The sequence below is a fragment of the Penicillium antarcticum genome (assembly GCF_028974205.1).
Source record: "Penicillium antarcticum strain IBT 31339 chromosome Unknown utg000002l_segment0_segment0, whole genome shotgun sequence".
In the NCBI taxonomy this organism is placed as follows: Eukaryota; Fungi; Ascomycota; class Eurotiomycetes; order Eurotiales; family Aspergillaceae; genus Penicillium; species Penicillium antarcticum.
In genome coordinates, this window is record NW_026695300.1 from 2,052,555 (window position 1) to 2,079,993 (window position 27,439).

The window sequence follows — 27,439 nt, forward strand, 5'->3', positions numbered from 1 at the left end:
ACAAGCTTCACCAATTCAGAAAAAATCTTTCAAGGCCGTTGGTGTAGTCATGATCTCCGGTGGTCACTCGAATCAAACCCATGATTCTGACAAGATTCCATGGCCAGTCCTGGATTTGTGACTGGATCCAAAGAGCCACGCGCCTTGCCAATAAGCCAGTCTGTCAAAGTAACGAATTTAGAAGTCCGTTCCCAGCCATCAGCTTCATCAGCGTGCTCAATAGTATGAGTCAAGATGCGACCTTCCTCATCGAAAGAAAAAATAAACAGACCAGTGAACTGCTCTTCTTTTGAGAGTTTGAATATAGGTTCTTCACCTCCAAGCAGCACACTCAGGCCTTTGTTAGTACCCTTTTTCGAGGCTGACAGATGGCTCTCTTGCAACGAAGCAGCATTTTGAGACGCGGTTGAACTTGTCTTCGACGAGGGAGACGGGGCATGGAAAGGCCCGCTATCTGTCCGAGGCTCGGTCTTCCATCGAACTACTAGGCGCTCATCGCCACAGTCGTGGTGGTCACCGTTGCGCAACGGATCGAGCAGTGTGCCTGAGCGCACGATCCTTTCGCTGAGGATTTGTAGCTTCACGTTTCCGACTAAGGGCACGCTGCTCCATGCGACTGGGACTGTCCATAGTGCTGCGCGGTATAGGGTGCGTCCTTTGACTGTTGGGAGGTGTGGATGTGTAGATGGGAAAAGATGAAGGGTCACGCTTGGGGCAAGGATTTTGGTGGGAAGAGTATTGTACAGGAGAGTTGGGAGTAAAGGGGATAGGGTCCGTAAAGCTTTTGTAATGTTAGTCTAGCATATCAGAACAGTGAAGAGGGCATGCTTACTCTTTCCGAGCTTCAAGGTCCTTTCATCGGGTGGCTTATGGTCGTTTCGTTGAGATTTTCCTTCCCCTCCGTCTAGTTCGCGGCGTACGCGGGTCGGAGAGAAATATGCGGTTGGGAGTGGGGAGTTTATTGCCGGAGGAAGCCACGGCTCATTGAGAAGGCCATGACGAGGCTGTGCTAGCTGCTGTCGCGACAGCGAGCCAAAAGATCGCGCTGACACAGACCTCTTATTGAGGAGAGAGATGCGCGGATAGACCAGCTTCGGCATTATGTTTGGATCATTGAGCTGCTCCCAGTGTATTGTGTTGTCAAGCCATGGAGAAATGGTTGAAACGTGCAGTTTGTAAGTTAAAAGTTGAAGATGGAGAAGTCCTATCTCCAATGACGTTATCGGAGCCAATCACGTTCGGCCCGTATACAACCAGAACAGGCGAACAGTTACATTTGGACATGGCATTTCCTTAATATTCTATTCAAATTACAAGGAATGTAAAGTTATTAGAATTGGAAGGAAATGGGGATAGAGGAGACGAGAGGTCATTTGTGCTTCAACTAATCGTCCAAACATTATGCTACTAAAGTAAACATCTGAGTCCCTAATCAAGCCAATTCATCATCATCATCACCCATTCCCATGACTCGTCGCTCCGCTAGATCGCGGATCTTGTCCTCCAGAACACCACGTCCATAACGCTGAGCAACCTTAGCAGCTGCCTCGAGCATCTTGCCGTTGCGGTCCGTCATCATAGCCACCAACTCGAGTGCCTTCATTCCACGCTCCTCGCCCTCTCTGCATTCGATGGCCAGCATCTGCAGCAAGTTCTTATCCAGGTCGAGCTCTCTCCGCGCCATATCGGAACGCTGACTAGCTGTCGCATTGGTTGAGGAAAGCAAGTCGCGGAAGAGCGACAGGAGGACGTTTCCGCGTACAAAGGTTTCCTCGAATCGGGAGCTCTCGTTACGCTCTGCTGCTGCTTCTTCGGATTCGTTGGAATCCTTCGGGGGAGCACTGGAAACAGGGATCTGGAAGTCAAACTCGCTGAGAAGTGGTCGCGGGAAGTAGGGGTTCTTGTCGCCACCCTTAAGGATGATACAGTGGAACTTGTCTTGTGCAACAGCGACGGGCCAGTATGTTTCTTCTTTCTTACCACCTGCGAGACGTGCCATTTGCTTTGTGTCAAGGAGAGGAACCCACCGGGCTTGCCCGGGGGTGCGCCAATGCTGTAGCACCAGTAGGACACCAGTGGAGTCATAGATACAAGGATCCTAGACATATGGTCAGTTTCACTGTAATCATACTTTGGTTCAAGCGTTACATACTCCAGAGTCAGAGAAGAAAACACTCTGCAATGAAGCCCCTTCCGGAAGGGCCACTGTATCTTCGTTCTGGCAGATTTCGTCACGCTTGACATTTTCCACCGTAAATCGTAAACTCGTGTGAAGGCCATCGGGTCCAACGGGTCCATTGCCGATACTCATAATGTAGTCACGCCAAGCTGCGCAGGCCACGGCCTGACTCTTTTGCCTGTACACCTTAAAAGGGGTTCCAAAGAGAGTGTACACGCGGACATAGTCCTTTGATGTTACAGCGACGATGTATGAGTCACTGAGCGCCAAAGCTAATAATATCTCAGCAAAATGATACAACGAGAACAAGCCTTGGATAACCTACCTTGAACTTGTTCTCCTTCGGGCAATTGAGTTCGCCAGTCCGCTCGCGTAGTCCATGTCTCATGTGGTCGATAGAAAATAGTGGCGGCGCTACCATCAGTAGGGCTATTGGCGAACAGCGTACCGTTGTCATCTACACTTGATTAGCAGCTACATGGCTAGAAGCGAGATTAGGGCCAACTCACTTAGGCAAGCCTTGTCGTACATGTAAGGGTCGGTGAAGTGGAAGTCTCGATGGGCCTCGCGGTCATAGAATTCCACAGTCACAGTATGGTGCGTTTCTTGGTCGACAGTCCAGACGGCACCGGTCAAGTTTAGGCCTAGCTATGTTAGCAATTCCATATCAGAACAAAGGGAAATCAAAACATACAGAGATATCTCCTGCTTCCAGCCCATGGTGTGCTGCCAGGCTGGAGAGGCGGGTGAGCCAAGGGCTGCAAGCTACCGACAGACTGAAGTCGTTTGCTGACGGGGCCATCAATATCATCGAGATGACCATTTGGTCGCTTTCCGTAGAGATTGAGCTCATCCTCGGCATAGCCAGCTCCATCATCATCGTCAACAAAATCGCCCATCTCCTCATCACCGCCTAGAATATCATCCAGCGAGTCCGGGGTTCCCCTTCTGGCAGCTCGTTGAATGGCTTCCTTAGACCGATCTGCCAACGTTGTTCGCTGGACATTGCTAGAGATCTCGCCTAGAGGCCCAGGGAAGATAGGAGCGGCCTGTAAGGGCTTCTGCAGCAATGATTCGTGGTCTTTCGGAACAAAGTTATCGTAGATGAAAAGCTCTCCATCTGAGGTCGTGAAAGAAAGTGAGTTCCTGGTCGGGTGCCATGCAAGGTTCATAACGTTTCCAAAGTCGTATCGTTGCAGAACCTTTTGCGTCTTTGTTTCCCATAGCACAATCTGTCCGTCCGCAGCAGCAGAAGCCAGAAGAGTTCCGTTCGGGGCCCAGCTCAATGCCGTGATATCGCCAGTATGTTCCCCAGAAAACGTCTTTTCTTTCTTCCATCCGGTAGTTGAGTATATTGAGATATCTCTTGTTGTCTCAGCAGAAGCGAATGCAGTTCCATCGGGGTGCCACACAGCTCGCGATGTCGCCTCAGCATCCGGCTCCAGTCGTCGAATCACTCCGTCAAGTTTGCGGACCAGTTCAGGTTCCTCTTCGTGTAGAGAGTAGATGTAAAGAATTCCATCGGTGCCGGAAACTGTCGCATATCGGCCATTGGGATCAAAAGTGACATGTTTCGTTCCCTTGGACTGTTCGCGAAGGTACTTCACTTGCGTCATGTCATCGATTTTCACCATTTTGACTGTGAGTTCACTAGTTTAGCTATGTTAGCAATCAATCTCCTATATCCGCAAATAATAAACTCACTCGCTTGCTACCGCCACCCACTCCCCATTTCTCGTCACCGCGATATCTCTCACTGGCAAAGCGCATCGGACCAGTAAGTTCTGCATCTTGCCAGAGAGAATGTCATACTGCCAGACCGTTCCGTCCTCAGCGCCCATGATAAAGGACCCATTCTAATGACCTCGTCAGCTCCATTTGCGGAACCGCAGACTCCCCAACCTACTGTAGCACCAATACCGAAATGCGCGTCGACACCCTCGTCAATTGTCTTCGGTTCGCCATCTTCGCCGACCGTATAGATGCGAATTGCGGAATTCGAACCGCCAGTAATGATCCGTCGTCCGTCGGGCGTGTATGCCAATACTGTTGTACCGGGAGTGTCTGTAGAGCGCGTTGTCAGTAGATGTCGCAAACAGATTCATATAGATGGCTTACGGGCTGGGCGCCCCCGCGGGCGAAGAGCGTCTAAACTCATCTCTACCGAGATCTGATGTAGATAATTGAAGTTGCAATCAACAAGTCTGGAGTCTCGATCTCAATCTGGTGGAGCGCAAGGTCCAGGGATCTCCGACGCGTCCGCGTGACGCGCCTTGATTTAACCCGATTGGGAAATAAAATAGGGCTCAGGGCTCAGGGTAAGGGTCTCCGTCTCCAGGCTGAATGTATACATCTCAAGAATGATTTATTTAACTTCTATGGCTTCTCCTAATTGGCACCTCCAGCAGTCAGGAAATCAAAATCTGCTCCCTCCTGAGCTTGGTTCACCGACCGCTCGTACAACCCCCGATATCCTCTCCGCTGCTTTCGCGTCTGCACATCTCCTGCAAGGACCTGTTTGCGTTCTTCAATACGAGCCTGCAATACTGAATCAGATACATCTAATTTCAGCGTGCGAGTCTCGATGTCGCATATGATTAAGTCCCCCGTTTCCACTGCACCAAATGGGGAATCTGGCAGCGCGGCTTCGGGCGAGATATGAAGGATGATGGTACCACCGGCAGTTCCTGACATTCGACCATCAGACAGACGCAGCATGTCTTTGACCCCTACTTCTCCTAGTTTCTTTGGAATAGGTATGAGGCCTGCCTCGGGCATACCAGGGTTGCCAACTGGGCCAATGTTTTTCAGGACAAGCACGCTATCCTTCGTAACGGCGAGGTTAGGATCGTCGATACGCTTGGCTAGGTCTGCTGAGTTTTCGAATACTACAGCGGGTCCAGTATGAGACAGCAAATGTCTATACTTGGATGCCGAGGCTTTGATAATCGCTCCATTTGGAGCAAGATTGCCGCGAAGGACGACCAGCGATGACGAGGGAAACAGGGGACCGGACATTGGCCGAATGATCTGCTGTGAATATGAGAGCTGCTTGGACTGAGAGGCATCTAAGACCTCGCCCAATGTTTGCCCGGTGATCGTCGTGGCTGATAAGTGAAGCAAGGGTCGAAGCACTTGCAAGAGCGCCATCATGCCTCCTGCATTGTGAAAATCGTTCATATAGTTATCTCCACTCGGCTTGAGATCAATCAGCAGTGGTGTTTTGCGTCCAATCACTTCAAAAGTGTCCAGAGTGATTACTCCTTGAAGCTCTGGATGCCGATTGGCAATGGCCAATAAATGAACCACCGCATTCGTTGAGCCGCCAATGGCTTGGAGAACCGTGATAGCATTCCAAAAGGATTCCTTCGTCAAAATCTCCTGGGGCCTCCTCTGGGATGTGGCAATTGCAACTGCATTTGCGCCTGTCTCTTCTGCAATTCGCAGTCTGGCTGATGACACCGCCGGTGCAGATGCACCCTTGAGTGGCATCATACCTAGCGCTGCAGTAACGCAAGCCATTGTGCTAGCAGTGCCCATGACACCACATGTCCCTATCTGCAGGAAAATTGGCCGACATTAGCTGACAAGACAATTTCATCTTCGCCGAGGTACCTCTCTCAGCACATACCGTCGGAGCAAGCTCTTCATTAATTGCCGAGATCTCCTCAACGTCAATCTCGCCTGCTCTGAATGCTGCCCAATTGTTTCGACAGTCAGTACAAGCACCAATACGCTGGCCGCGGTGACTCCCAGGCATCATTGGGCCGGTGATCAAAGGTAGAACGGGCTTGTTGGCAGAAATGCCCCCCATTAGCTGTGCTGGAACAGTCTTATCACATCCTGAGATATGTCAACTATGATCCAAGGAGCCATCAGGACGACATAAATGTAGATACTCACCCCCGATCATGATGCACGCATCCAACGGCTGAGCCCGAATCATCTCCTCGGTATCCATGCTCATGAGGTTCCTCAAGAACATGCTAGTCGGAGTAGAAAATGACTCAGCAACACTGATAGTAGGAAACTCTATAGCCAGTCCTCCATTGAGCTGCACGCCGCGCTTAGCAGCCTCAATGAGCTGGGGTACATTAGCGTGACAGGGGTTGTAACCAGAGAATGTGTTGATAATTCCCACAATTGGGCGTGATAGCGCATCTTCTGAATATCCAAGTGCCTTGATAAATACCTTGCGAAGGAACAACGAGAAGTGAGCATCTCCATAAGAGGTTAGGCCCTGACGAAGTCCCGAAGTGGAGGTGATTGGAGTTGTGAGATCATAATCCCTGTTGGATTCTTCATCCTTTTGCATTTTCGAAATTCAAAGCAATTGAAAATACTATCAACACCTACGACGACATAAGTTATATATCCCCCTCTTGTTAGTGATGGTGTCATCGGCGCAAGGCCGACCCGGATATTAATCCGAGCCGAGGAAGTACGAAATGCGAATGGAATCAATGGACTATTGTGGATATGTTGGCTCTAGACACATGCAATGTCGTTTCAAATGAAATTCAAACTCTAGTCTTCATCTTCACTCTCAGCTCCTTTGTCGGTCGGAAAGCTCCCCAACTAGTTTTATGCCCGGGAACTGCGAGAGATTTACCAGTCTTGGGCTCAATATCCCACATGGCCACAATTCCGGCGGTGAATATCAGGATGGTTCTTTCACTCAAGCCACCATTGGTAGATCCATATAGCCCGCCTGCGAATGGAGCAAGAATATCTGAATCAGCTCGCTGTTTGCCCGTTGCAGTGTCTGTCAAAAGGAACCGAAGAGGGTCGAATTGATCCGGGTTAGAGAAATATCGAGAATCATGGTGATAGGCACCGTGTGGAAGGATGACCTTTTCACCTTTGCGGATTGTGTAGGTGCGAGGTTCGGTCAGGCCATATGCGGCTTCTTCTGCCGACTCGGAAAGTGTAATGTCGGATGCCAGTTTCTTGGAAGTGATTCCTGCAGAGTGAAGACGCAGGGTTTCGTAGTAGCACGCCCTGAACAATGGGCAAGATTCGAGCACTTTCTCGATATCGAGGCTGAGCCGCGGAGGTTCATCGAATGGGAACCCAGTCTCTTGGCGACTTGGTCGAGAAGCAACCACATAAGGGGATATCTCTTTTCGAACCTGCTCGAGGAGTGGGGTATCCGAGAACAGGTGGGTGATTGTCCAGAAAGCGATCTTGCTTGTATGCTCGATCAGCTCATAACATAAGGACAAGTGTCCCGCAGCACTGGCGCCGGGGGATAGCTCTAGCTTGCGGAAAGTTCGCATCCGATCTTTGACTAGCTCTGAAGCATCCTCAAGATCCCGCAGTTCAATTCCGGCGTCAATCCCGTCGTCCCAAGCGGCAAGAGCTCGGTGGAAGATTGACATGATATGGCGGAGCCGATCACGGGCCGCATGGCCTGCTGAAGCAGAAGGGTGTGGTATATAGCGAGGAGTGCCAATAAATAGCGTCACATAGCTACTATCCAGGGTTCCAAGATCTTCCGACAAACCAGGGAACGCTTCCACAAAAGCATCGCCCATCAGGAAGGTAGTAGTGATGTGGCCGACGAAATTGCTCACAAGAGCAAACAAGTTCGCTTCACAAAATGATTGATCTCCTTCATCGGGTAGCTCTACTTGGCTGCTTCCACGCTCCCAAGGGTTTTGGTCAACAAGGCTGCGGCAGAAGCTCACCAAGTTCGGCATGTTGCCCTGCACCAAGCGAGTGATTGCAGACGAAGCTTCAGTGATAAATGGCTTTCCGTGAATAATAGAAAAAGCATTATCATTGATATCTTTGTTCTGAGTCAGCTTCAATTTGCGCGTGAGACTGCGGTCGCCAAATACGTTTTGCAACGCCTGATCGAGGACATGGGTGCTCGAAGCATCTTCTGCAGAGAAAACAGTTTTCATCATAGATGGCGAGAGCACGGCATTGTGCTTCTCGCCGCGCAAATAGATACCAAAGACAGGCTCATTCATGGTTTCTCTGTATGCTATTATTAGCAAGTGCAGAAAAGGGGGGAAATTAGATATACATACCGTGTTCTCATGAAGAAATTGACATGATTCCACAAGAAAGGAAATCCATGTCCAATCCGAGGAAGCCAGTAGGGCGCTAATAGCACTGCCCTTGGGCTTGAAGGGTCTTGATCACGGCGTTGACTTTGAAGCCCCGAAATAAACCGGGTTGTGATGCATGCGAAAATAATGAAAGCAAAAAATATAGGCCAGTTTACATGAGATAACCCATTCCGGGCAATCTGTAAAGGTCCATTGGGTGAGGTTTCATACTGCATGGTGATAATATGAACTGTCAATAACAAACACTGCCATCAGAGATGACACGGTGTTCCAACTCCCACGCTCGCGCAAGACTTGAGATTTGTAGACTTTGACCAGAAACGAGTAAGTATCGAAGCCAAAGACTCTCTATTATGTATTGATTCAGGCGATGGAAGGGACACGAGGACGCGGTCGAGTTCTTTCCCTTGCTGACTCATCTTGAAGCCTGAGGTCTCACCTGGACATTCTACTAATTTGCAATGACCGTTTTGATTTTCATCGCGATGTGAGTGAGTATCTATATAATGATGCAGAATTTGAGTTGATAAGAAATGTGAATAGTAACTTAAGTGGGGTTTCCCAATAAGGCTCAATGTTTGTTTACAAAGCCGAAGTTTGATATACAACAGGCAAAACAGCTGGGTAATTATAGATACAGCCCAAGGTTGAGATAATCAGATGACTGAGTAATATGAATAGTTCAAAGGTAAAATTGAGATGAGATATAGACAGTAACTAATTTCAGTTCTCATTCTGCAGGATCTTCGAGAGAGCCGCGCTCTCGCTCTCATACTTCCGAATTTTAGCCTGCGATCCATGGACCTTGCGTAGAAGCCATTCGATCCTAGAAGTGAGTTCCCATGGATACTTCGGCAAAGAGCCGAGAACCTGTAGTTCCTGCTCATACTTGCTGATACTCGAGTTCTCGTTGCTCATAAGTTGTGCGAGAATCAACATATCAAGACGACCTTGGAGAGTCTTGTTTGCGACTAGGCGCTGGAAAGCAGCGCGATATACGGGCTTTCCGGGCTTGATGTATCTTGGGAACCCCATGTCAGTGCCCACAGAGATGAGCTCTAATTGCTCTAGAGCGTGTAGAGTGGCCTCTCCATTATCTTTGAATAGATCGGAAAGAAGGACTTTGTTGTACAGTAGAGTGCCATCCTTGGAGCTTGCCAGAGACTTGATCAGATGCCACGCTTGTTCACGAGTCCATTGAGGTGTCATCGAGTCTGTACCCAGGATGAAGATTTTCAGAATTTCCGATGATGACTGCTCAATGATACGGTTCACAGCAGCTATATCGAGTGTTAGAAACTATTATCAGCCAAAACAGAATGTAGACATACCTTCGGGTGTCTCTCCAGCTTCAATCCGATGAGCCATGAACTCAAGGTCAGTGACTCGACCGCCAAGTACCTTGATGCAAGAGTCCAAGCCATGTAGTGTTTCCTTACGTCTCGCATCTTGCTCCTTGTCACCTTCGCCTCCCACTGCATCCAGATGACTTAGAACGAAACGACGGCCAACATCGAGTGAGCAGTCCCCCAGACCAATTGTGCGGAAAACTTGATTAGGGAGAGCTTTGCTCAGAGGCTTCGCAAAGGAGGAATCAGTTGTCAAAAAGACAACATGTGCAATATTTGCCGAGGTCAGACCAGCCGCCCACTGCGTCATCTTGTCAAGCACAACACTGTCCTCTGCATCATACACAAAGTTATCAATGACGACAACAGGTCGCTTCTCCGGATGGGCCTCCAGGTATTCATCCTCGGACATGTTGAAATCTTTATCCTCCTTGCGTCTTCCTTCCAAAGCAACCCGCCTCATAGCAACAGCGGTGTTCTGCCAGATCTTGCTCAGCTGCGCATCGAGTGTCTCGGAGAATCCAGCCTTGGTACCAATCATTCCTTGTGCGGCCAAGTCAATCAGGCTACTTAGGCTGTTCATCCAGGAGAAGATTGGCCGGTAGCCGACTTGGGCCGCCGCTCGTGAGATCTTAGCCGTGTCACCTCGAGCATCTTGGATTTGCTTGCAGTCAACGACGACCTTGTATTTGTGCTCTTTCAGCGCTTGTTCCAAGACCAGCTCACGTTTACCTGAGCCCCGTGGCCCATGAATGACGATGAATGTTTCCGCAGTCTCGGTTAGCCAGGCTTGCAGCTGCGATATGTCCTTTTGTCGGTCCTCCCAAATAGCTGCCAGGCCACGCGGGTCTGATTTGCTCTTGCCAAAGGAAAACATGTTGGTTTTGCTGACTTGCGCGCGAACCCATTGCAAGATCGGGTTCTCTTCATGTTGTAGTGTCGACTTAATTTTGAGCTCGATGAAGAATGTGCGAATCGGATCAAAGATAATGACTGTGATGGTGGCAATCAAGGCAGCCAAAGCGGGAATAACTATTCTTGGGTGGTTCAAAATCCAGTCCTTGATCATAGACAGCTTGATCTTGCGTTCGTAGTTGATCTTGAACCTTGTTCCGGATTTACCACCACCAGCTTCCTCAGAAACAATAAAGCCATGCATACAATTTCTTGCCATGACGGAATATCGAGGTCGTTCAAATCGCAGAGTCGCATACCGAGGTTCCACTTTGGAGTCAGAGGGTTGGGGTTGGATATCCAGGAGCTTTCCATATGGGCGAAACAGCGAGTACAAAGCTTCTTGAGTAAGCTCAGCAGCTGAGCTATCGGGAGAGGTAGACAAGAATTCCACCTTGATGGTCTGGCTTGGAATTCGATAAAGGTCTTCGATCCACGGTATTCCACGCACGAGGTCCGCGTCCACCACCTGGAATGGGTTGAACCAGGGATTGATAGGATTTTTTTGTAGATGCTCCTTGACTGCATGTTGAATAGACTTGTCATCCATGCCTGGCTTGCGCGCATATTTCAGGAATGCACCGCCTTCTTTATACCTCGTGACGACCTCTTTGATCTCCAGATCCAAGTCTTTAGGCAATGCCCTTTGGACGATTCGAAGTGGATCAGACGCTGCCACTCCGGGCTTGTCGATCTTTCTCAAAATGCCCTCGAGGGGCTGAACGTGACTGAGGGGGCCCCGCAGGAGCCATTGTAACCGGTGTGGAAAGATATCTAGAGCTGGTCAGCGAGGAAATCTTAAAGTTTGGACAGCTGCAGCTCCTACTATTGACATAGATTATCCCTTGGTTGTCTGCTAGTGAAATATGTCCTGACTGGATAGAAGAAGTGTATCGTATCGTAGAATGTCCCCCAAGCGGAGGTCTCCACCCTCGGCCAAATGCATTGGCATTGATATGGGAGCGTAGAGAGCAAGCCGCCAAGGGAACTCTTGTGAAGGGTGCCTGTCTCATGTTGACAGAGACATGTTGAAGAGGGAGAAAATCTTGGAAGAGATCCAGTGTCTAAATCGACCAACTGAATATGAATGACGTCGTGGTCTTGATGATCGGGCTTGTTATCGATCACGTGATGTTTGATCACGAAAAAGATAACCGCAGTCGCCTGACTAGTCGCGACATCCATCAATCATTTCAGGTCAATTTAACGGCGCAAAATGGGCTGGCTATGGGGATCGAGTCCTAGTGATACACCAAAAGATACACCATTCACAACAACAACAACAACAACAACAACAACAACATCTGCGGAACCATCAAAGCAGAATGCACCACCGAAGACCCTGACCCCCGGCGAACAAGCCGACCTAGAATGGAACTCAATCCTCGCTGATCTCAGAGCCGAGGAAACCGCACTTTCGCAGACTTCTGGTGGTCTCACATCCGATGGCAATACTTCAGCACAATCCCAAACACCTACATCACCCATCGCTCCCGAATCCCTCTACCAAGATACCATGTCCTGCCGCAACGCCTTTGACTACGCGTTTTTCTGCCAGTCTTTCGGAGGACAATTTGTGAACGTTTACCGATATGGAGAACTACGGTCGTGCAGCGATCACTGGGATAACTTGTGGCTTTGTATGAAGACACGCACATGGCCAGAGAACCTGCGCAAGAAGGCCATCTTGGACCACAACCGGAAGAAGGCTATCAAGTACAAGACTGGCCCCAGTAGCGAGGATGTCTGGGATGTACGGCTCGAACCGGCTCGGGACTCGTTCAAGGGAGACTTTGCCGCTTTGGAGCGGGAAATGAAGGCCGAAGATGAAGAGGCGGCGAGAGGAAAGGCGGCTTCATGATACCCCTTTTCTTTTTCCTTTGGGAATTTTGTTACAATATGTAGATATGTACTTTCTTTTGTTCACTCATGTATAATATGACCTTCCCAATTCTCCCCATGTCTGGGATTTTTCGTAGAAGCCGTAGGAAATAGACCCTTGTTTAGGGCTTGCGTTTCTGTCTATCTTCGGATTAGGAGGCTCTTTGAAAAACTTACGTAGTTGTTCGACTGACTGAAAAAAGAAATAGAACCTTTGAATTGCACCATGGTATCAACAACTGATGAAAACCGCACCATTGCTATACGACGCTCCAAAATGCAACGCTAAGACATCGGATATAAGGACAAGATTGAAGGAAATGAATTCAAAGTCAAAACAAGTTAAAGAACATATCAAAGCTCAGCCACAGGATCTCAGCATAAGACACTCATATAAACGAGAAAACCAAGAGCTCAAAGACATGGCAGATACATGTCTCGGGAAAACAAAAAGAACAAGACAAGTCAAACAGACTTGTATAGATAGTGTTGGTATTAAAAGCGCAGGAAAGAGGCTGATATACCAGAAACCTGTGAGTAACCGATGGTACATGTATAAAAGCTCAGTAGCGGAGCACGACCTGCTGCAGAGAACAACTCGATAATGTCAGCATCAAAGCCGATGATACAAGGATAATAGAAAAGGCCACGGTAGTTTTTCATCTCTCAAACCACTCAGGCCAGACTAATCAGTGTTGTCTTTCCATTGACTGTTCCTCGTTAAATTTCCGCTCTTTCTTTATAATGGATCTTAGCAATCTCGCTAAGGACGAAGGTTTGATGCCCTTGAAACCCGGGGCTTGTCGAATCGCTTCTCGCCTTCTGATGAGAGTTGAGCTTTCGTCCCCGGGCTTCTTCAGACGCTGCTTCTTGTGAACTGGTCATAGTCTGTGCCGACGTGGGCCCGCCAGCACCGCCAGCACCGCTACTATGGCTTTCTACCTGTGATAATGTGGATGGATTAGCAGAAGCCTGAGGTCTCTTTGGATCAAAGTTCTCGTGGACACTGCGGGGGGCCGATCGTCCGTAAGGGTGATACCTTGTGCTTTGCATGCGAGATCCCCTTCGCGTCGACATGCTGCGGTGTGCCCCACTTCTGCCATCGTCTTATGCAATAGAGTGTGATACTCCTTGTGTGGAAGGAGTTCCGCTGCGAGATGCTGGTAGGCTTCCATCAGGGAATGTTCCTGATACGCGTCCGTCAATATATAGGCGCACGTTTGTACGCTGGCCATCAATCTCGCGAAGGGTGACGAAGCCGTAAGGATGATCGGTGGGCTCATCACTGTCGACACATGCTGATGTTTGTCTTGTGACCTTGGGCATTTTGAAGTTTAGTGTGTTAAATCGACAAAGTTGATATGCTTGAGGTTGGATGGATGCTGGCGTTGATATTTGAACCCTTGAATGGGTGAATGTTTGATGAATAGGAATGTGCCTAGATATAAGGAGAACAGAACGCTTGAATACTTTTGCCTGGCACTCATCAAAGCTGGCGGTATAAAAAAAGAGTTGGACAAAGAAAAGCTGGAGAAATCTTAGCCACAACCATATTATCGACGCCCCATACTCTTGAGGCTCTTTGTTCTGTCTTCTTTCGTCTCCCCTCAGAGATAATTAAAGCTGTGACGACGTCATAGATGAGTTTCACGGTAGGTTTCATAGCAAAAATAGAACAAAGTGTCGGATTTTCAGAAATGGAAAGGCTATTTACAGCAATGTAGAGCGATGACCGTATTGGCAGACGCTCTAAATACCTTGCAGACTTGAAGAAAACAACGCTAGAACAAAAACAAAGAACAATAGATCAAGAATAAAATAATGGAAAAGATATCAAAAAGCGCAGTACCGGAGGCTTTTGTTGAATTGCACCGATCATGAGCAAAAACCGTCTAAATCACAGATGTATCCCACTTGAGGAACTTTTGGTTGCCTCATGAAGTTTTGGTCATAGTCGTGTCCGTCACAGTCGTAAACATGTCCCTTAGCCCCAGATTTAGGCGACAACCTGAGTCTCGATGGGTTGGGGAACGGTGTCGATGGCAGGACGGCGGACGATACCACCAGTGACAGGAAGCTGGGAGCTGGTGCCGCTGAGGAAGCTGTCCACTTCGCGAGCACACTGGCGACCTTCATTGATACCCCAGACAATCAAGGACTGTCCACGGCGGCAATCACCGGCAGCGTAGACACCGCCAATGTTGGTTGAGTAGTGACCAGGGGGGTCTTAACGTTCTTGCGGGGATCACGGTCAATTTCCTCACCGAGGAGACGATCCTCGGGACCCAAGAAGCCCATGGAGAGGAGAACAAGGTCAGCAGGGAAGAACTGCTCACTGCCCTCGACGGTCTTCATGTCCCAACCGCCAGTAGCGCTCTTGGTCCACTCAACACGGACAGTGTTGATGCCCTTAACGCGATTGTTGCCGTCGTCAACGAACTCAGTAGACATGACACAGTATTCACGGGGGTCCTTGCCCATATGTGTCTTGACCTCAGAGTGACCGTAGTCGACACGGTAGATACGAGGCCACTGAGGCCAAGGGTTGTCGCGGGCACGCTCTGGAGGAGGCTGAGGCAGCAACTCGAAGTTGGTCACTGACTTGGCGCCGTGACGGACGGAAGTACCGATACAATCGTTTCCAGTATCACCACCACCAATGACAACGACGTGCTTGTCCTTGGCAGAGATGTACTCGCCATCCGAAAGGCCAGAGTCAAGAAGAGACTTGGTGTTCTTGTGCAGGAACTGCATGGCGAAGTGCACGCCATCCAGCTCACGACCAGTGACCTTGAGGTCACGAGCGACAGTGGCACCAGTAGCAATGATGACAGCGTCGTTGCTGGCACGAAGCGATTGGAGAGAAACCTCGCAGTCGGGTCCAACAGCAGTGCTGGCAACGAACTTGACACCCTCCGCAGCCATGAGATCAATACGGCGCTGGACAACCTTCTTATCGAGCTTCATGTTGGGGATACCATACATGAGGAGACCACCCATGCGATCAGCACGCTCGTAGACGGTGACACTGTGACCAGCGCGGTTCAGCTGGTCAGCAGCGGCTAGACCAGCAGGACCGGAACCAATGATGGCAATGGTCTTGCCAGAGCGAGTCTTGGGGGGACAAGGGACCATCCAACCCATCTCGAATCCACGGTCAATGATAGCGCACTCGATGGACTTGATACCAACGGGGTCCTCGTTGATGCCCAGAACACAGGAACCTTCGCAAGGGGCAGGGCAGACACGACCAGTGAACTCAGGGAAGTTGTTGGTCATGAGCAGACGGTTCAGGGCGTCCTGCCACTGATTCTGGAAGACCAACTCGTTCCACTTGGGAATGATGTTGGAGATGGGGCAACCAGTGTCAGACTGACAGAAGGGAACACCACAGTCCATGCAACGAGCAGACTGGTACTTGAGTTCATCCTCGCTCAGGCGGTTGGAAATCTCACCCCAATCGCGAGTACGGGTAGTAGGGTTACGGTACTTCTCGCTGCGGCGGCTGTACTTCATGAATCCTCTTGTCTTGTCCAGAATCAGCGCGGATCGCTTCTTCTCGGTCTTGGAGTCGCTGATGCTATCTTCAATATCCAGCAACTCGGTCTTCTTGTCCTCGTCAGCCTTGGCCTTCTCTGCCTTGACTGAGGCGCTAGGGAGCTGAGGAAGAGTGAACTCGGCCTTCTTCGCAGCTTGCGTCTTGGCGGCCTCCTCTTCCATGACACGCTTGTAGTCAATGGGCAGAATCTTGACGAAGTGGGGCAGAGCACGGGTGAAGTCAAGCAGGATACGAGCAGCCAACTCAGAACCAGTGTAGTGGTGGTGATCCTCAACCAAGCCGCGAACGAAGGCGATCTCAGAGGGTTCCTCGATACCAGATACCTCAACCATCTCCAGGTTGACCTTGGAGTGGAAGTCCTGGTTCATGTCCAGCACGTATGCAATACCACCGGACATACCAGCAGCAAAGTTACGGCCGGTAGGTCCGAGGACAAGGACACGACCACCGGTCATGTACTCACATCCGTGGTCACCCACACCCTCAACAATTGCAGTAGCACCGGAGTTGCGGACAGCGAAACGCTCAGCGGCCATACCACGGAAGTAGCAAGTTCCGCGAGTAGCACCGTAAAGACAGGTGTTACCAACGATAACGTTCTCCTCGGCCTTGAAAGCAGCGCCGCGAGGTGGGTAGACGATGAGACGACCACCGGACAGACCCTTACCGACGTAGTCGTTGGCGTCACCCTCGAGCTCAAGGGTGACACCCGGAGCAAGGTAAGCACCAAAGGACTGACCCGCAGATCCCTTGATGTTTGCATGAATGGTGTCCTGGGGAAGACCATTGTCGCCATAGCGCTTGCTGATCTGGTAAGAGAGGGTGGCACCCAGGGCACGGTCAGTGTTGACAATGTCACACTCGATGCGGCAAGGAAGTCCCTTCTCCAAAGCAAGCTCAGACTCTGCGATCAACTTGTTGTCCAGGCGAGTGTGGAGCCGGTGATCCTGCTTCCGAACATTGTAGGTAGCAACACCAGGACGAAGAGAGTGAGCAGGAGTCAAAATAAGTGACAGGTCCACACGCTCCTGCTTGGCGTTGCGAATGTCATCCCGGGTCTTGAGCAGCTCCGCACGGCCGACCATCTCGTTGACGGAGCGGACGCCCAACTTGGCCATAATAGCACGCATCTCGTTGGCAACATAGTAGAAGAAGTTGATGACGTGCTCAGGCGTACCCTGGAACTTCTTGCGGAGCTCAGGATCCTGGGTTGCGATACCAACAGGACAGGTGTTCAAGTGGCATTTTCTGCATCAAATAATTAGTTTCAATGATATCTTAAAAGTAGTCAGGGTGTTACAAACCTCATCATAATACAACCCATTGCGATCAAAGGAGTAGTGGCAAAGCCGTATTCCTCAGCACCGAGTAAACAGGCAATAGCCAAATCACGACCAGTACGGATTTGACCATCAGTCTGGACTACAACACGACCACGAAGGTCATTCAGAACCAGAGTCTGGTGGGTTTCCGCGAGACCCAATTCCCACGGAAGACCAGCATACTTGATACCAGTCCAGCGAGAGGCACCAGTACCACCATCGTGACCAGAGATCAAGATGTGGTCAGCCTTGGCCTTGGCCACACCAGAGGCGACAATACCAACACCAACCTCAGAAACGAGCTTGACGGAGATGCGAGCACGCGGGTTGGAGCACTTGAGATCGTAAATGAGCTGCTTAAGATCCTCAATGGAGTAGATGTCGTGGTGTGGAGGAGGAGAGATGAGACCGACACCCGGTGTGGAGAAACGAGTGCGAGCAATTGGGCCGAGCACCTTGTGGCCGGGCAGTTCACCACCTTCACCAGGCTTCGCTCCCTGTGCCATCTTGATCTGCAACTCATCGGCGTCTGCCAGGTAGTTGGATGTAACACCGAAACGACCAGAGGCAATCTGCTTAATAGCAGATCGCATGGTGTCACCGTTCTCCATTCTCTTGCTACGCTCAGAGTCTTCACCACCCTCACCAGTGTTGGACTTGCCGCCCAAACGGTTCATGGCGATAGCGAGTGTGGAGTGGGATTCCATAGAAATTGATCCGTAAGACATAGCACCAGTCACAAAGCGACGGACAATTTCAGTCCAAGGCTCGACCTGGTCAATGGGAATAGGAGTACGCTGCTCAAAGTCGAAGTCGAGCATACCACGCAGGGTACAGTTCTTGATTTGCTCATGTTCTGCCTTGGCATAGGCCTCGTAAGACTTGTCGTTCTTGGTACGAACGGCGTCCTGCATGTTGGCAATGCTGACAGGGTCATTGATGTGGGCCTCACCACCATCACGCCAGTGGTACTCTCCGGACTCTGGAAGACCGGGGATTTCAATGATGGGACGCGAAGGGTAACCACGCTCGTGGAAAGCGAAAGCATCCTCAGCAATCAGATCAAAGGTGATACCACGGATGCGACTGGCAGTACCAGCGAAGCAACGGTCGATGACAGTGTCATCGATACCGAGGGCTTCAAAAATCTGGGCACCCTTGTAGGACTGAAGGGTGGAAATACCCATCTTACTCATGACCTTGAGAATACCACCATCGCAAGAAGACTGGTAGTTTTGAATGACCTTCTCATCAGAGATGTCCTTGCGGATCAGCTTCTCACGGTTCATCTTGAGAATACACTCCAGCGCGAGGTAAGGGTTAATGGCATCAGCACCATATCCGAGCAGGACACAGTGGTGGTGGACCTCACGAGCCTCAGCAGTTTCGACGGCGATGGCAGCAAGCGAACGCCACTTGTTGCGAACCAGATGGTGGTGAACGAGACCGGTAGCCAACAAAGCAGAGACAGGAACGCGCTCGGCAGAGGTAGCGCGATCCGACAGAATGATGATCTTGTCGCCGTTCTGGATGGCCTCGGTAGTGGCCTCACAGATGGCATCGAGGGCCTCGATATAACCAGGTGTACCCTTGCTCTTTTCGAATGTGATGTCAATGGTGCGGACAGTCCAATCCTTGTGGGCCAAGTTGACATTCTTCAAGGCATTGAACTGGGGGATGCTCAAGATGGGAGAAGGCAGGAGGAGACGATGGCATTGGGTGGGGTCCATCTCGAGCAAGTTGCCCTGGGGTCCAACGTAACACTCAAGAGACATGACCACAGCCTCTCTGATAGGGTCAATGGGCGGGTTGGTGACCTGAGCGAACAACTGACGGAAGTACTCGTAGAGAAGACGAGGCTGCTGGGCAATGCAAGCCAAAGGTGCATCGTTACCCATGGATCCTAAAGCTTCCTTGGAATCAGCGGCCATTGGACCAAGCAATAAGCTGACTTGCTCAAAAGAGTATCCAAAGGCACGAAGACGGGGGTCGTTCTGGATGGTGTTATCATCCAGAGCAAAGGAAAGGTCCACATTGGAGTCAAGTAGCAACTTGTTGATAGCGGGAAGCTTCAAAAGCTCCTTATCCAACCAGCTAGCAAAGTCATGACGGCGGGCGACAGTCTGCTTCAGCTCAGCATCATCAATGATGCGTCCAGCGACAGTATCGACGAGCAGCATCTTTCCGGGCTGCAGGCGACCCTTTTGCACGACTCTCTCGGGGTCGATATCAATTGCACCGACCTCGGAAGCACAAACAATGCGGTCGTCATCCATGACATAGAAACGGCAAGGCCGCAGACCGTTACGGTCGAGGTTGGCACCGCAGTAGCGTCCATCGGAGAAGGTGAAAAGAGCTGGGCCATCCCAGGGTTCCATCTGACAGGCAGCCCACTCATAGAAAGCAGACTTGGCCGGGTCCATGGCTGGGTTGTCCTGCCAGGCCTCGGGAATCATGATCATAACGGCCTCGGGAAGAGACAACACACCGTTGATCATAAGAAGTTCGAGCACGTTATCAAATGCAGCAGAGTCAGAACCACCCTCCTCAACAATAGGGTAAAGCTGGTCAAGCTCGTCGCCGAAAACCTCCGATCGAAGGACACCCTCTCGTGCGCGCATCCAGTTTTTGTTTCCTCGCAACGTGTTGATTTCACCGTTGTGGGCAGCCCATCGCAAAGGCTGAGCACGATCCCATGAGGGGAATGTGTTTGTAGAGAATCGAGAGTGCACCAGGGCGAAGTGACCCTCATAATCTACGTTGACCAAGTCGTGGTAGTATGTGTAAACCTGTACGGGAGAGAGCTGACCCTTGTAGACGATGTTGCGGTTGCTGAGGGAGCAGAGATAGAACCAGTTGCCGAGGCCAATAACATGGGTGGCCCGTTTCCGTAGGACATACAGCTGAAGCTCAAAGTTTCTCTCATCGAACTTTTCGGTGTCGGTGATTTCGGGCTTGTTACCTTCGCCGTATGCTGATTTCAACACAACGAAGGGCTGCATAATAATTGGCTCCCGTGAAAGGGCAGCGGGACCAAGAATGGTTGAATCCCGAGGCACCTCACGCCATCCTAGAGTTCGGAGGCCCAAAGAAGTAGCCAATTCCTCAAAGCTTGCAATAGACTGCTTGAGTGCCTCCTCGTCAGGCTTGAAGAACAAGTTGCCGACTGCATATTGTCCCAATGGAGGAAGGTCCACTCCAACCTCTCGGGCAAAGTTCTTGATGAAGAATTTGTGAGGAATACTGGTCATCACACCGGCACCGTCACCGTCCCGGGCGTCAGAGCCAACGGCTCCACGGTGGGTCATGTTGCACAGCAGGTTGCGGGCTAGAATTCAGTTGCGGTCAGTCGTTTGTCTTAACTCCTGATCCTATAGGAAACTCACCATCACTAACGATCTTGTGGCTCGGCTTGCCCTTAATATGGCTGGGTAGGGTTAGACTTGGTTCCAGGTTGCAATTGAGATAGGGCTGACTCACGCCGCAAAGCCTACACCGCAGGCATCCTTCTCATATTCAGGATCATACAGACCTTGCCGCTCGGGCAGGGCATTGGCCCAGCCATAGCCTTGCTTGGGCTGGTACTGTGAATACTCCTGGGGAGCCTGCTCCTCACTTAGATCTTTGCCATAGAGCTCTTCTAAGTTAAGACCCATTCTTCCGCCGGGAGCCGACAGAGAATGGAATGACAGGTGGGGGTTTTGAAGTTCTAGGAAATCCCCGCCGATTTGGGGGGGCGTATCGATAGGGAGCGGGCGATGTCGTCACAGATGTCGCAGCGCAAAAGCGAAGACAATGTTGGCCCGCGAAGTAGAGGTAAGAGGGGGAAGAGAGAGAGTAACAGAGAAGAGATTAAAAGGAGGGGGAGAAAAAAGATGAGTGCAGGGACTCCGGGGATTGCAGCGACCCAAAAGGGAAAAATACGATGGTGGGGAGCTACGTATGAGAAGAGTATGAGAATATCGAGATGGTAATTGGAAGTATTAGATTACCTAGGATGTTCCCAGTTGCATACACAGATTGGCCGGAAACAGGGCATTCCATTAGAGAACGTTAGAGGCAAATGATAATCATTACGGTAAATCATCGAGATAAGCATTGAACCAATCAAGTTGCACATGTTACAATCCAAGATTAGCTTTTTGCTACGTCAAGATTCTCGGTATTGTCATTTGTGTTTATGTTCACTTTCTCCAAGATGAACATTTTCATTCCTTTCTCTCTCTCTCTCTCCCTTCCATTGACTCTCAGGATCCACGAGAAATCAAGGTCGGGAGGTGGGCCGACCCCATAACGATCCGAGCTGCCTATTGGACAGGATATACTGACACGATTACCAACATCGGAGCCCCGAATGGAGGAGATTCAGTCACTAAACCGCATCACATGGAGACCCGGGTGGATGGGCGCATCCCCGGTGGGGCATGCAGTGCTTAATCCAGAGTGTTCCGACCTGATTTGTGTATGCACGGGGTGAAAGTACTATACAGTAGACTATACAGTAGGCATCGGCATATTACAGACGGTAAATTTCAAAAGTCCCAGACACAGTATTTGCCTCTGGTAATGATAGTACGGTTCTCAATCCCGACAGCCAAGACATCCCGGGATAGTCCTCTCCCTTCAATGGCCAACATACCACCCCCCGATTTCGGGGCCGTCCAGTCACTCCCCGGCATGTCTAATCTGCATGCGGATTGGTCCATGCTATTTCCCCAGCTCATTCTTTGAGGTCATGTAAACTGCTTATCGAATTCCCTGTTCGCTCACTGGAGGCCTTGCATCCCCAGAATCCCCAGACTCCGGGGACTGAACTCCGCTCCCATATGTCAATTGAATAGCCTTTCTTTCCTCCATTTGGGTCGTCGACATTTATGAGGTTCGGAGTTAACGCAAAAATGAGTCGGACGAAAGCGATCCGGCTCAACACGTGTGAGATAAGGCGATATGTGAAAATAGCATTACCTAACTCTCACCTGGATCTCTTCTCCATTTTCCGCCTAGTCTTACAGTGCCTCGTATCATACAGTATTTCCATGCTAATTGTTTTCGATCTATCATCTTAACATGTATAGCAGTGGGTATCACATGATCCCTGTTCCTGCGCGCCAATGGTCTCCCACTTGAAAGTCAGACGTCACGATGGGACCCCCGACTTCTCCCGACCCATCCGCTTTGGGCTCACCGCCAGCTTCGGGGGACTCCGGCCAAGTGTCTTGGTGTACATCTCCTGTAGTTCACGGTCTGGAGGCGAAGAGACCCGCTGATGTCTGCTACTGTGCATACCTTTGCAGGCATGCACTCCAGTTGCCTGGACTGTACTTGTATTATTTGATTTTGCCACTGTTCATTGGTGGGGGTGTGTAACAGTCACACTCTAGCTCTATAGCAGACGGTCAAGAAGGCCATCTCTTTTCTCATATATTTTTTACTTACTCTTGTGCAAGGGGATTTAGCAGTTCTAGCCTTACAGAGTATTGTTTATCCAATCATTCAAGTGGCTCGACAAAGGCATTGTCCCTGTGGCTCAATGCCATGTCCTTTCTTCATGCTTCTGAAGAGCTGTGGGCTAATTCCTTTTCACTGTTCAATCTTTACCATACTTACGTTTACAGGTTTGTATGGTAATCGATCAGGCTTTGGGGGTATTCTTGCTTTTATTGTTCAGTGCGTATCCTACGTACAGGGTTGCTTCTATATATGCTAATAACCAGCATAGATATACAACCTTCAGGTAGTAGAATGAAAAATGGACGTATACAGAGTCAAGATGAGTAAACTCCAACAACTATTATATCCTGTTAAAAAAATTTACATTCGAAAGTCGAGCTTTATAGCCTAAACAATCTACAGCATAGAGTACAGATAGAGTTAGTCGTTCCCCGCATAGACTTTGTTATGATTGGCAGTGGAGCTGCGGCTTTTTTTTGCAAGCTCCCTTCCATTCTCTTGAATCAACGCCGAGATCCCTACGCTTTCACGTTAATTTGTCTCTGCTCATTATTGAAACTAGATTGCACAGTCAACCTCTATGTGTGTCGCAAACCCCTAATAAAAACCTCACCGCACTGCGCAATTGCCATAAAACACACCACCTCAACAATACAAAGCAACTCCACCGACATTAAAAGCTCCTGGCAGTCCGACGAAGCCTACACCAACCATACCATCTATCTGCTAGACTGAAACCAAACCAGACACCGCAACCATGCTGTCCCTTCCATTCATCACCCCGCGCGATGTGAGCCCAACCTAGCTTTATTACCCCAAGACTCCAACTCAGACACTAACAACTCAACAGTCCCATGAACTATGGTTTGGATTTCCCCAGCCATACCGCGCATCGACCGAATCAGGCCCCGACAATGCCACCAGCCACTCCTCCCGCCGTAACAATGGCACATCCAGCAACCATCGCACATTCATGCCATCCCGCTCACCGGGGAATACACTCGCCGCACTAGTCGCAGAGGAACGGTCACTACGAGCCCGGAAACAGAATATCGCTTCCTTTGGATACTCGTGGATCCGGCCGGCGGGATGTGCGAAGACAATGCTCGGCATGAAAGAGGAGGAGGCGGAGCGTGAAGAGGCACTTCAGGCTGCGGCGGCGGAAATGGATGCTGTTGAGGGGGAGGGTATTATGGATGATGATACGGGGATGCAGAGGGCGGATGGGGGGGAGGAGGATGAGGGGATGGAGCGTGATTTGGATGATGATATCCCCGATGCAGATGTGGATGCCGAGGAGTCCCGACTCATCGAGGAAGGGGAGGAAGGGCTCGAGGAGGATGATACTGGTGATAATGAGGGGTATATGGAAAGGGACTTGGATGATGATATTCCTGAAGGGTTTCCTGACGATGACTACGAGGGTTCTGGGTTTTATGATGACGATGATGAGAATGAGGACTTCGATAATCAACCTGATCTTGATGCGGAGGTTCCTGCTGCTGATGGTGATATGAGTGAGGGCATGACGCGTGACTTGGATGATGATATCCCTGATGCGGCGGAGGGGTCGGAGCAGGAAGGTGAATGGCAGCATACGGATAGTGAGGAGGATCTGAGTGACGAGGATGATGACGAGCCCAGCATCATTCAGTCTCGATTGGAGAACTTCCGCACTAGCACACCGAACAGTCGTGGTGGCTTGCCGCCCCCACCGTCTATTCGTCGTCAGCCTGAAACTGAAGCCCAGCGCCGGTTTCTGCAGCGATGGAGTGGCGGAGGCGACGCCCTTGATTCGAGCAGTATGCTTTATGACGACGAGGATCTGGGCGCCTCTATCACGAGCCAGGCCAGTCGACGCAGCGGGTTTGCGAGACGCTTCCCTCGGCACATTGGCCGTCCTAGGGATAGCCTGGAATAGGCGAAGTTGCTAAACAGTGTCGCTATGGAGGTTAGGCTTTGTGGTTGCATGACGTTCCATTGCATCAACGGTGTTTGTACTTATTGGGTTGAAGGCCTTGGGAGTTTTGTGGTGATTTATGATACTCAACACGCTCTATGAGCAGATGCATTCAATATGACTTGAGCTTTACTCATCTTAAGCCTAAATTAGTAACGTTAAGACATTGAGTTCTCTAACCAGAAAGACCCCCTGCGTGTTTGATGTTATATGCAGTATGTACAGCCAAAGAAACCTAACCAGTCCCGGACTACATTAGATAATTCCTCGATTCCTTTGGGGATACCAGAGAAATGACCAATGTGAACGCTGACCACCATATTGATGCTCACAGAGCACTGGTGCATAACCAACATCCGAGACACTGGTAAGATCTTGGACAAACAGCTCAAAGAATCCATATTCCCAGAACACCAGAAGCGCCAAAGCCAAGATTCTCATGCTGAAAGTATTGATAAGTTGTCCATACTTAGTGATCCATATGAGGCCGAGTGAAGGAGCATAGACAGTTCTGCGTAAGAAGTCAAGATATTAAATGGAATATAGGTGAAATGGGCGTAGTCGTGGAGTGAAACACAACGCTGCCAGCAATGGGGACAGCAGATCGTTGCGCTCAGAAGATCCACACATAGAAGAAGATGAGGAAGACGGCGCAGAAGAATCCGAGCCATACTCGCCAGCCGACGCCGGTGCTCTCGGCCATGCGAAGCATGCGGTTCATGTTTCCTCGGATACGGACTCGGGTGTTTTCAAATGAGCTGTTCAGGTCGTCCATATGTGTGGTGTCGCGGATTTCATCGCCAATTGCAAGTGTGATCTGAACCATCGGGTTAGACTGGGCGTTTCATACAACAGTTGCTATTGCCTGTGAAGGCGAGAGGAGATCTTACATCCTTCAGCATCTTGACCTTGGCGCTGATGCCTTCGACTTCGGTATCGTTTTGTGATTCGAGTGATGAGAGTACTGCGTCAGAGTAATGTCCTCTGTAGCAAGTCCGAGTCAGTCACTGAACTGTCGAGAACAAGGGACTCGGAGAAGCGAGCTCTTGACATACTTCTTATTGGGCGATGCATTCTGGTATCCTCTCCCAGCTGCACCGTTGTTTGAAAAGCCATTAGGCGCTGGACTGGAATAGCCTCCATATCCATACCCGCCTGTTGGAGCTGGGGATCTGCTGGGCTGGCGGGAGTCGCCACCGTATTGATCGAAGAGAGAGGCGCGGGGATCACGTTGTCGCGGAAATCTGTCAGCATCAGTTGGTATTAGTCAAGTGTGCACTGAATGGTTGTGCCCAGGAAAGGGTATAGGGTTGGAACTATACCGTGAAGCCATGACGCCGCTTAGAATGTAGCTTTCAAGCAGAGAAGTGGGCAATAAATTAAGTCGATAATTCGTTACTGACAGTCAAGGAGCATTGCGCAAGGGTCAAGATCCAAGATAACCACCACCGCTCGGGTTCTCGATGCTTGCGGAGATAAAAACATCAAGGTGGCCATAGCGTTGTGTTTCGCCGCGGCACGTGATAGCTATAGTGTTGGGCATGGAAATTGAGCGAACGGCGAATCGCAAGGAAGCCAGTTGATTCGATATCTATGTATTGGTTACTTGATTTTGATATGTACTGATACTCTTGGCTGTAAGGAATCGAGACCGACATTGCGCTACAAATTACATCATTTTCGGCACAAATAGTCTTCATCAATGGATTGCATTGAGATGTGGATAAATATGGATGAAGAACACCCTGAAAAAGATTCATTGATTCATTGTCGTCACAAGTCGCGTGATAGGAAAAGATACACCGTGGGGATTTTCTCGACCGATCCGTGGCGCCTATGATTCAAAACAAGTCCCATGCCGCCCGGAAGTTTTATATGCAGGTTGCTTAGTCGCGCATCTGGTCGTCATCATTGTTGTTGTCCTCACGAGACTCGTATTCCTCATCGTCGTCTTCATCCTCCATGTCATCGAGGCCCTTGGCAGCCTCGGCGTAGTCGACGGTCTTGCCGCGGGTGCGACGGCCACCCTGGATGATGTTGCTGGCGTCGATGGGCTCGAGGTTATCCTGTCCATCGTCCTCCTCATCTGGAAAGATAGAAATTTAGTATCAGAAAGAGTAATTGGTAGCAGGGCGCAAGTGGCATCGAAACACAGGTTGCCATGTAAATAGTGGGGATGCGTACCGTTGTCGGCCTAGAAGCGCGCATAGAGTCAGCATGTATCATCAGTGGCTGCAGGTGTTGCAAGCATACCATTTCGTTCTCGCTCTCCGAAGAGCTCTCCTCGTCCATGCTCATGTCCTGGGGGACTTCCTTGGACTTGCCCTTCTCGAAGGTGGCATCGGAGGGGTTAGAGAAAGTTGCGTGGTCACCCATGATGATTGTGAAATGTGAGGTTATTGAAGATGGTGGAAATGGATGGGGGAAGAGAGGGGGTAAGGGGAATTAAAAGACTGTCTGCAAGTAAGGTGTTCCCCTCGAACCAAAACAAGGGAGTAAGGGCGCGATTGCCTCGCCTGATTGGCCAAGCGCACGGCCAATTGCCCCATGACAAATCGTGCCCTGACTCTACTTTAATTCTTGAAGTTCTACTTTTGTATGTCTTCAGGTATATGCATCTGAACAAATAGAGCCACTGAAGAGCACTTGCACTCATGCACACAGGAGGGCCACAATATGTTGTATTTGTATTCTCTTTCTTTGC

General features: G+C 50.1%; 10 protein-coding genes across 10 annotated transcripts; 2 read left to right on the forward strand and 8 right to left on the reverse strand.

Annotated features, from left to right (window-relative positions):
* Positions 1–47: 47 nt before the first annotated feature.
* N7508_001761 (uncharacterized protein) lies at positions 48–1,100 on the reverse strand (the record flags this gene model as incomplete). Its single annotated transcript, XM_058459827.1, has 2 exons — positions 48–781; positions 833–1,100. The coding sequence occupies 2 exons, from the start codon at positions 1,098–1,100 to the stop codon at positions 48–50; spliced, it is 1,002 nt and encodes a 333-aa protein (XP_058323359.1).
* A 332-nt stretch (positions 1,101–1,432) lies between these two features.
* Positions 1,433–6,494, reverse strand: N7508_001762 (Dihydroxy-acid/6-phosphogluconate dehydratase; the record flags this gene model as incomplete). Its single annotated transcript, XM_058459828.1, has 10 exons — positions 1,433–2,098; positions 2,153–2,451; positions 2,505–2,636; positions 2,689–2,823; positions 2,874–3,829; positions 3,884–4,035; positions 4,086–4,243; positions 4,579–5,737; positions 5,811–6,001; positions 6,083–6,494. 10 exons carry the CDS (start codon positions 6,492–6,494, stop codon positions 1,433–1,435), a joined length of 4,260 nt encoding a protein of 1,419 aa, XP_058323360.1.
* Positions 6,495–6,699: 205 nt separating this feature from the next.
* N7508_001763 (uncharacterized protein) lies at positions 6,700–8,474 on the reverse strand (the record flags this gene model as incomplete). Its single annotated transcript, XM_058459829.1, has 2 exons — positions 6,700–8,164; positions 8,218–8,474. 2 exons carry the CDS (start codon positions 8,472–8,474, stop codon positions 6,700–6,702), a joined length of 1,722 nt encoding a protein of 573 aa, XP_058323361.1.
* A 508-nt stretch (positions 8,475–8,982) lies between these two features.
* Positions 8,983–11,575, reverse strand: yme2 (uncharacterized protein; the record flags this gene model as incomplete). The annotated part of the gene is made up of 3 exons (XM_058459830.1): positions 8,983–9,539; positions 9,591–11,336; positions 11,389–11,575. 3 exons carry the CDS (start codon positions 11,573–11,575, stop codon positions 8,983–8,985), a joined length of 2,490 nt encoding a protein of 829 aa, XP_058323362.1.
* A 203-nt stretch (positions 11,576–11,778) lies between these two features.
* On the forward strand, positions 11,779–12,423 carry N7508_001765 (EMI1 family protein; the record flags this gene model as incomplete). Its single annotated transcript, XM_058459831.1, has 1 exon — positions 11,779–12,423. The coding sequence occupies one exon, from the start codon at positions 11,779–11,781 to the stop codon at positions 12,421–12,423; it is 645 nt and encodes a 214-aa protein (XP_058323363.1).
* A 1,127-nt stretch (positions 12,424–13,550) lies between these two features.
* Positions 13,551–13,769, reverse strand: N7508_001766 (uncharacterized protein; the record flags this gene model as incomplete). The annotated part of the gene is made up of 1 exon (XM_058459832.1): positions 13,551–13,769. The coding sequence occupies one exon, from the start codon at positions 13,767–13,769 to the stop codon at positions 13,551–13,553; it is 219 nt and encodes a 72-aa protein (XP_058323364.1).
* Positions 13,770–14,439: 670 nt separating this feature from the next.
* On the reverse strand, positions 14,440–20,980 carry N7508_001767 (glutamate synthase (NADH); the record flags this gene model as incomplete). The annotated part of the gene is made up of 5 exons (XM_058459833.1): positions 14,440–14,669; positions 14,708–17,250; positions 17,307–20,652; positions 20,711–20,751; positions 20,805–20,980. 5 exons carry the CDS (start codon positions 20,978–20,980, stop codon positions 14,440–14,442), a joined length of 6,336 nt encoding a protein of 2,111 aa, XP_058323365.1.
* Positions 20,981–23,532: 2,552 nt separating this feature from the next.
* Positions 23,533–24,696, forward strand: N7508_001768 (uncharacterized protein; the record flags this gene model as incomplete). Its single annotated transcript, XM_058459834.1, has 2 exons — positions 23,533–23,565; positions 23,626–24,696. The coding sequence occupies 2 exons, from the start codon at positions 23,533–23,535 to the stop codon at positions 24,694–24,696; spliced, it is 1,104 nt and encodes a 367-aa protein (XP_058323366.1).
* A 652-nt stretch (positions 24,697–25,348) lies between these two features.
* Positions 25,349–26,068, reverse strand: N7508_001769 (SNARE domain- containing protein; the record flags this gene model as incomplete). The annotated part of the gene is made up of 4 exons (XM_058459835.1): positions 25,349–25,570; positions 25,626–25,719; positions 25,791–25,979; positions 26,058–26,068. 4 exons carry the CDS (start codon positions 26,066–26,068, stop codon positions 25,349–25,351), a joined length of 516 nt encoding a protein of 171 aa, XP_058323367.1.
* A 553-nt stretch (positions 26,069–26,621) lies between these two features.
* N7508_001770 (histone H2A.Z-specific chaperone CHZ1) lies at positions 26,622–27,111 on the reverse strand (the record flags this gene model as incomplete). The annotated part of the gene is made up of 3 exons (XM_058459836.1): positions 26,622–26,821; positions 26,920–26,929; positions 26,989–27,111. 3 exons carry the CDS (start codon positions 27,109–27,111, stop codon positions 26,622–26,624), a joined length of 333 nt encoding a protein of 110 aa, XP_058323368.1.
* Positions 27,112–27,439: the final 328 nt, after the last annotated feature.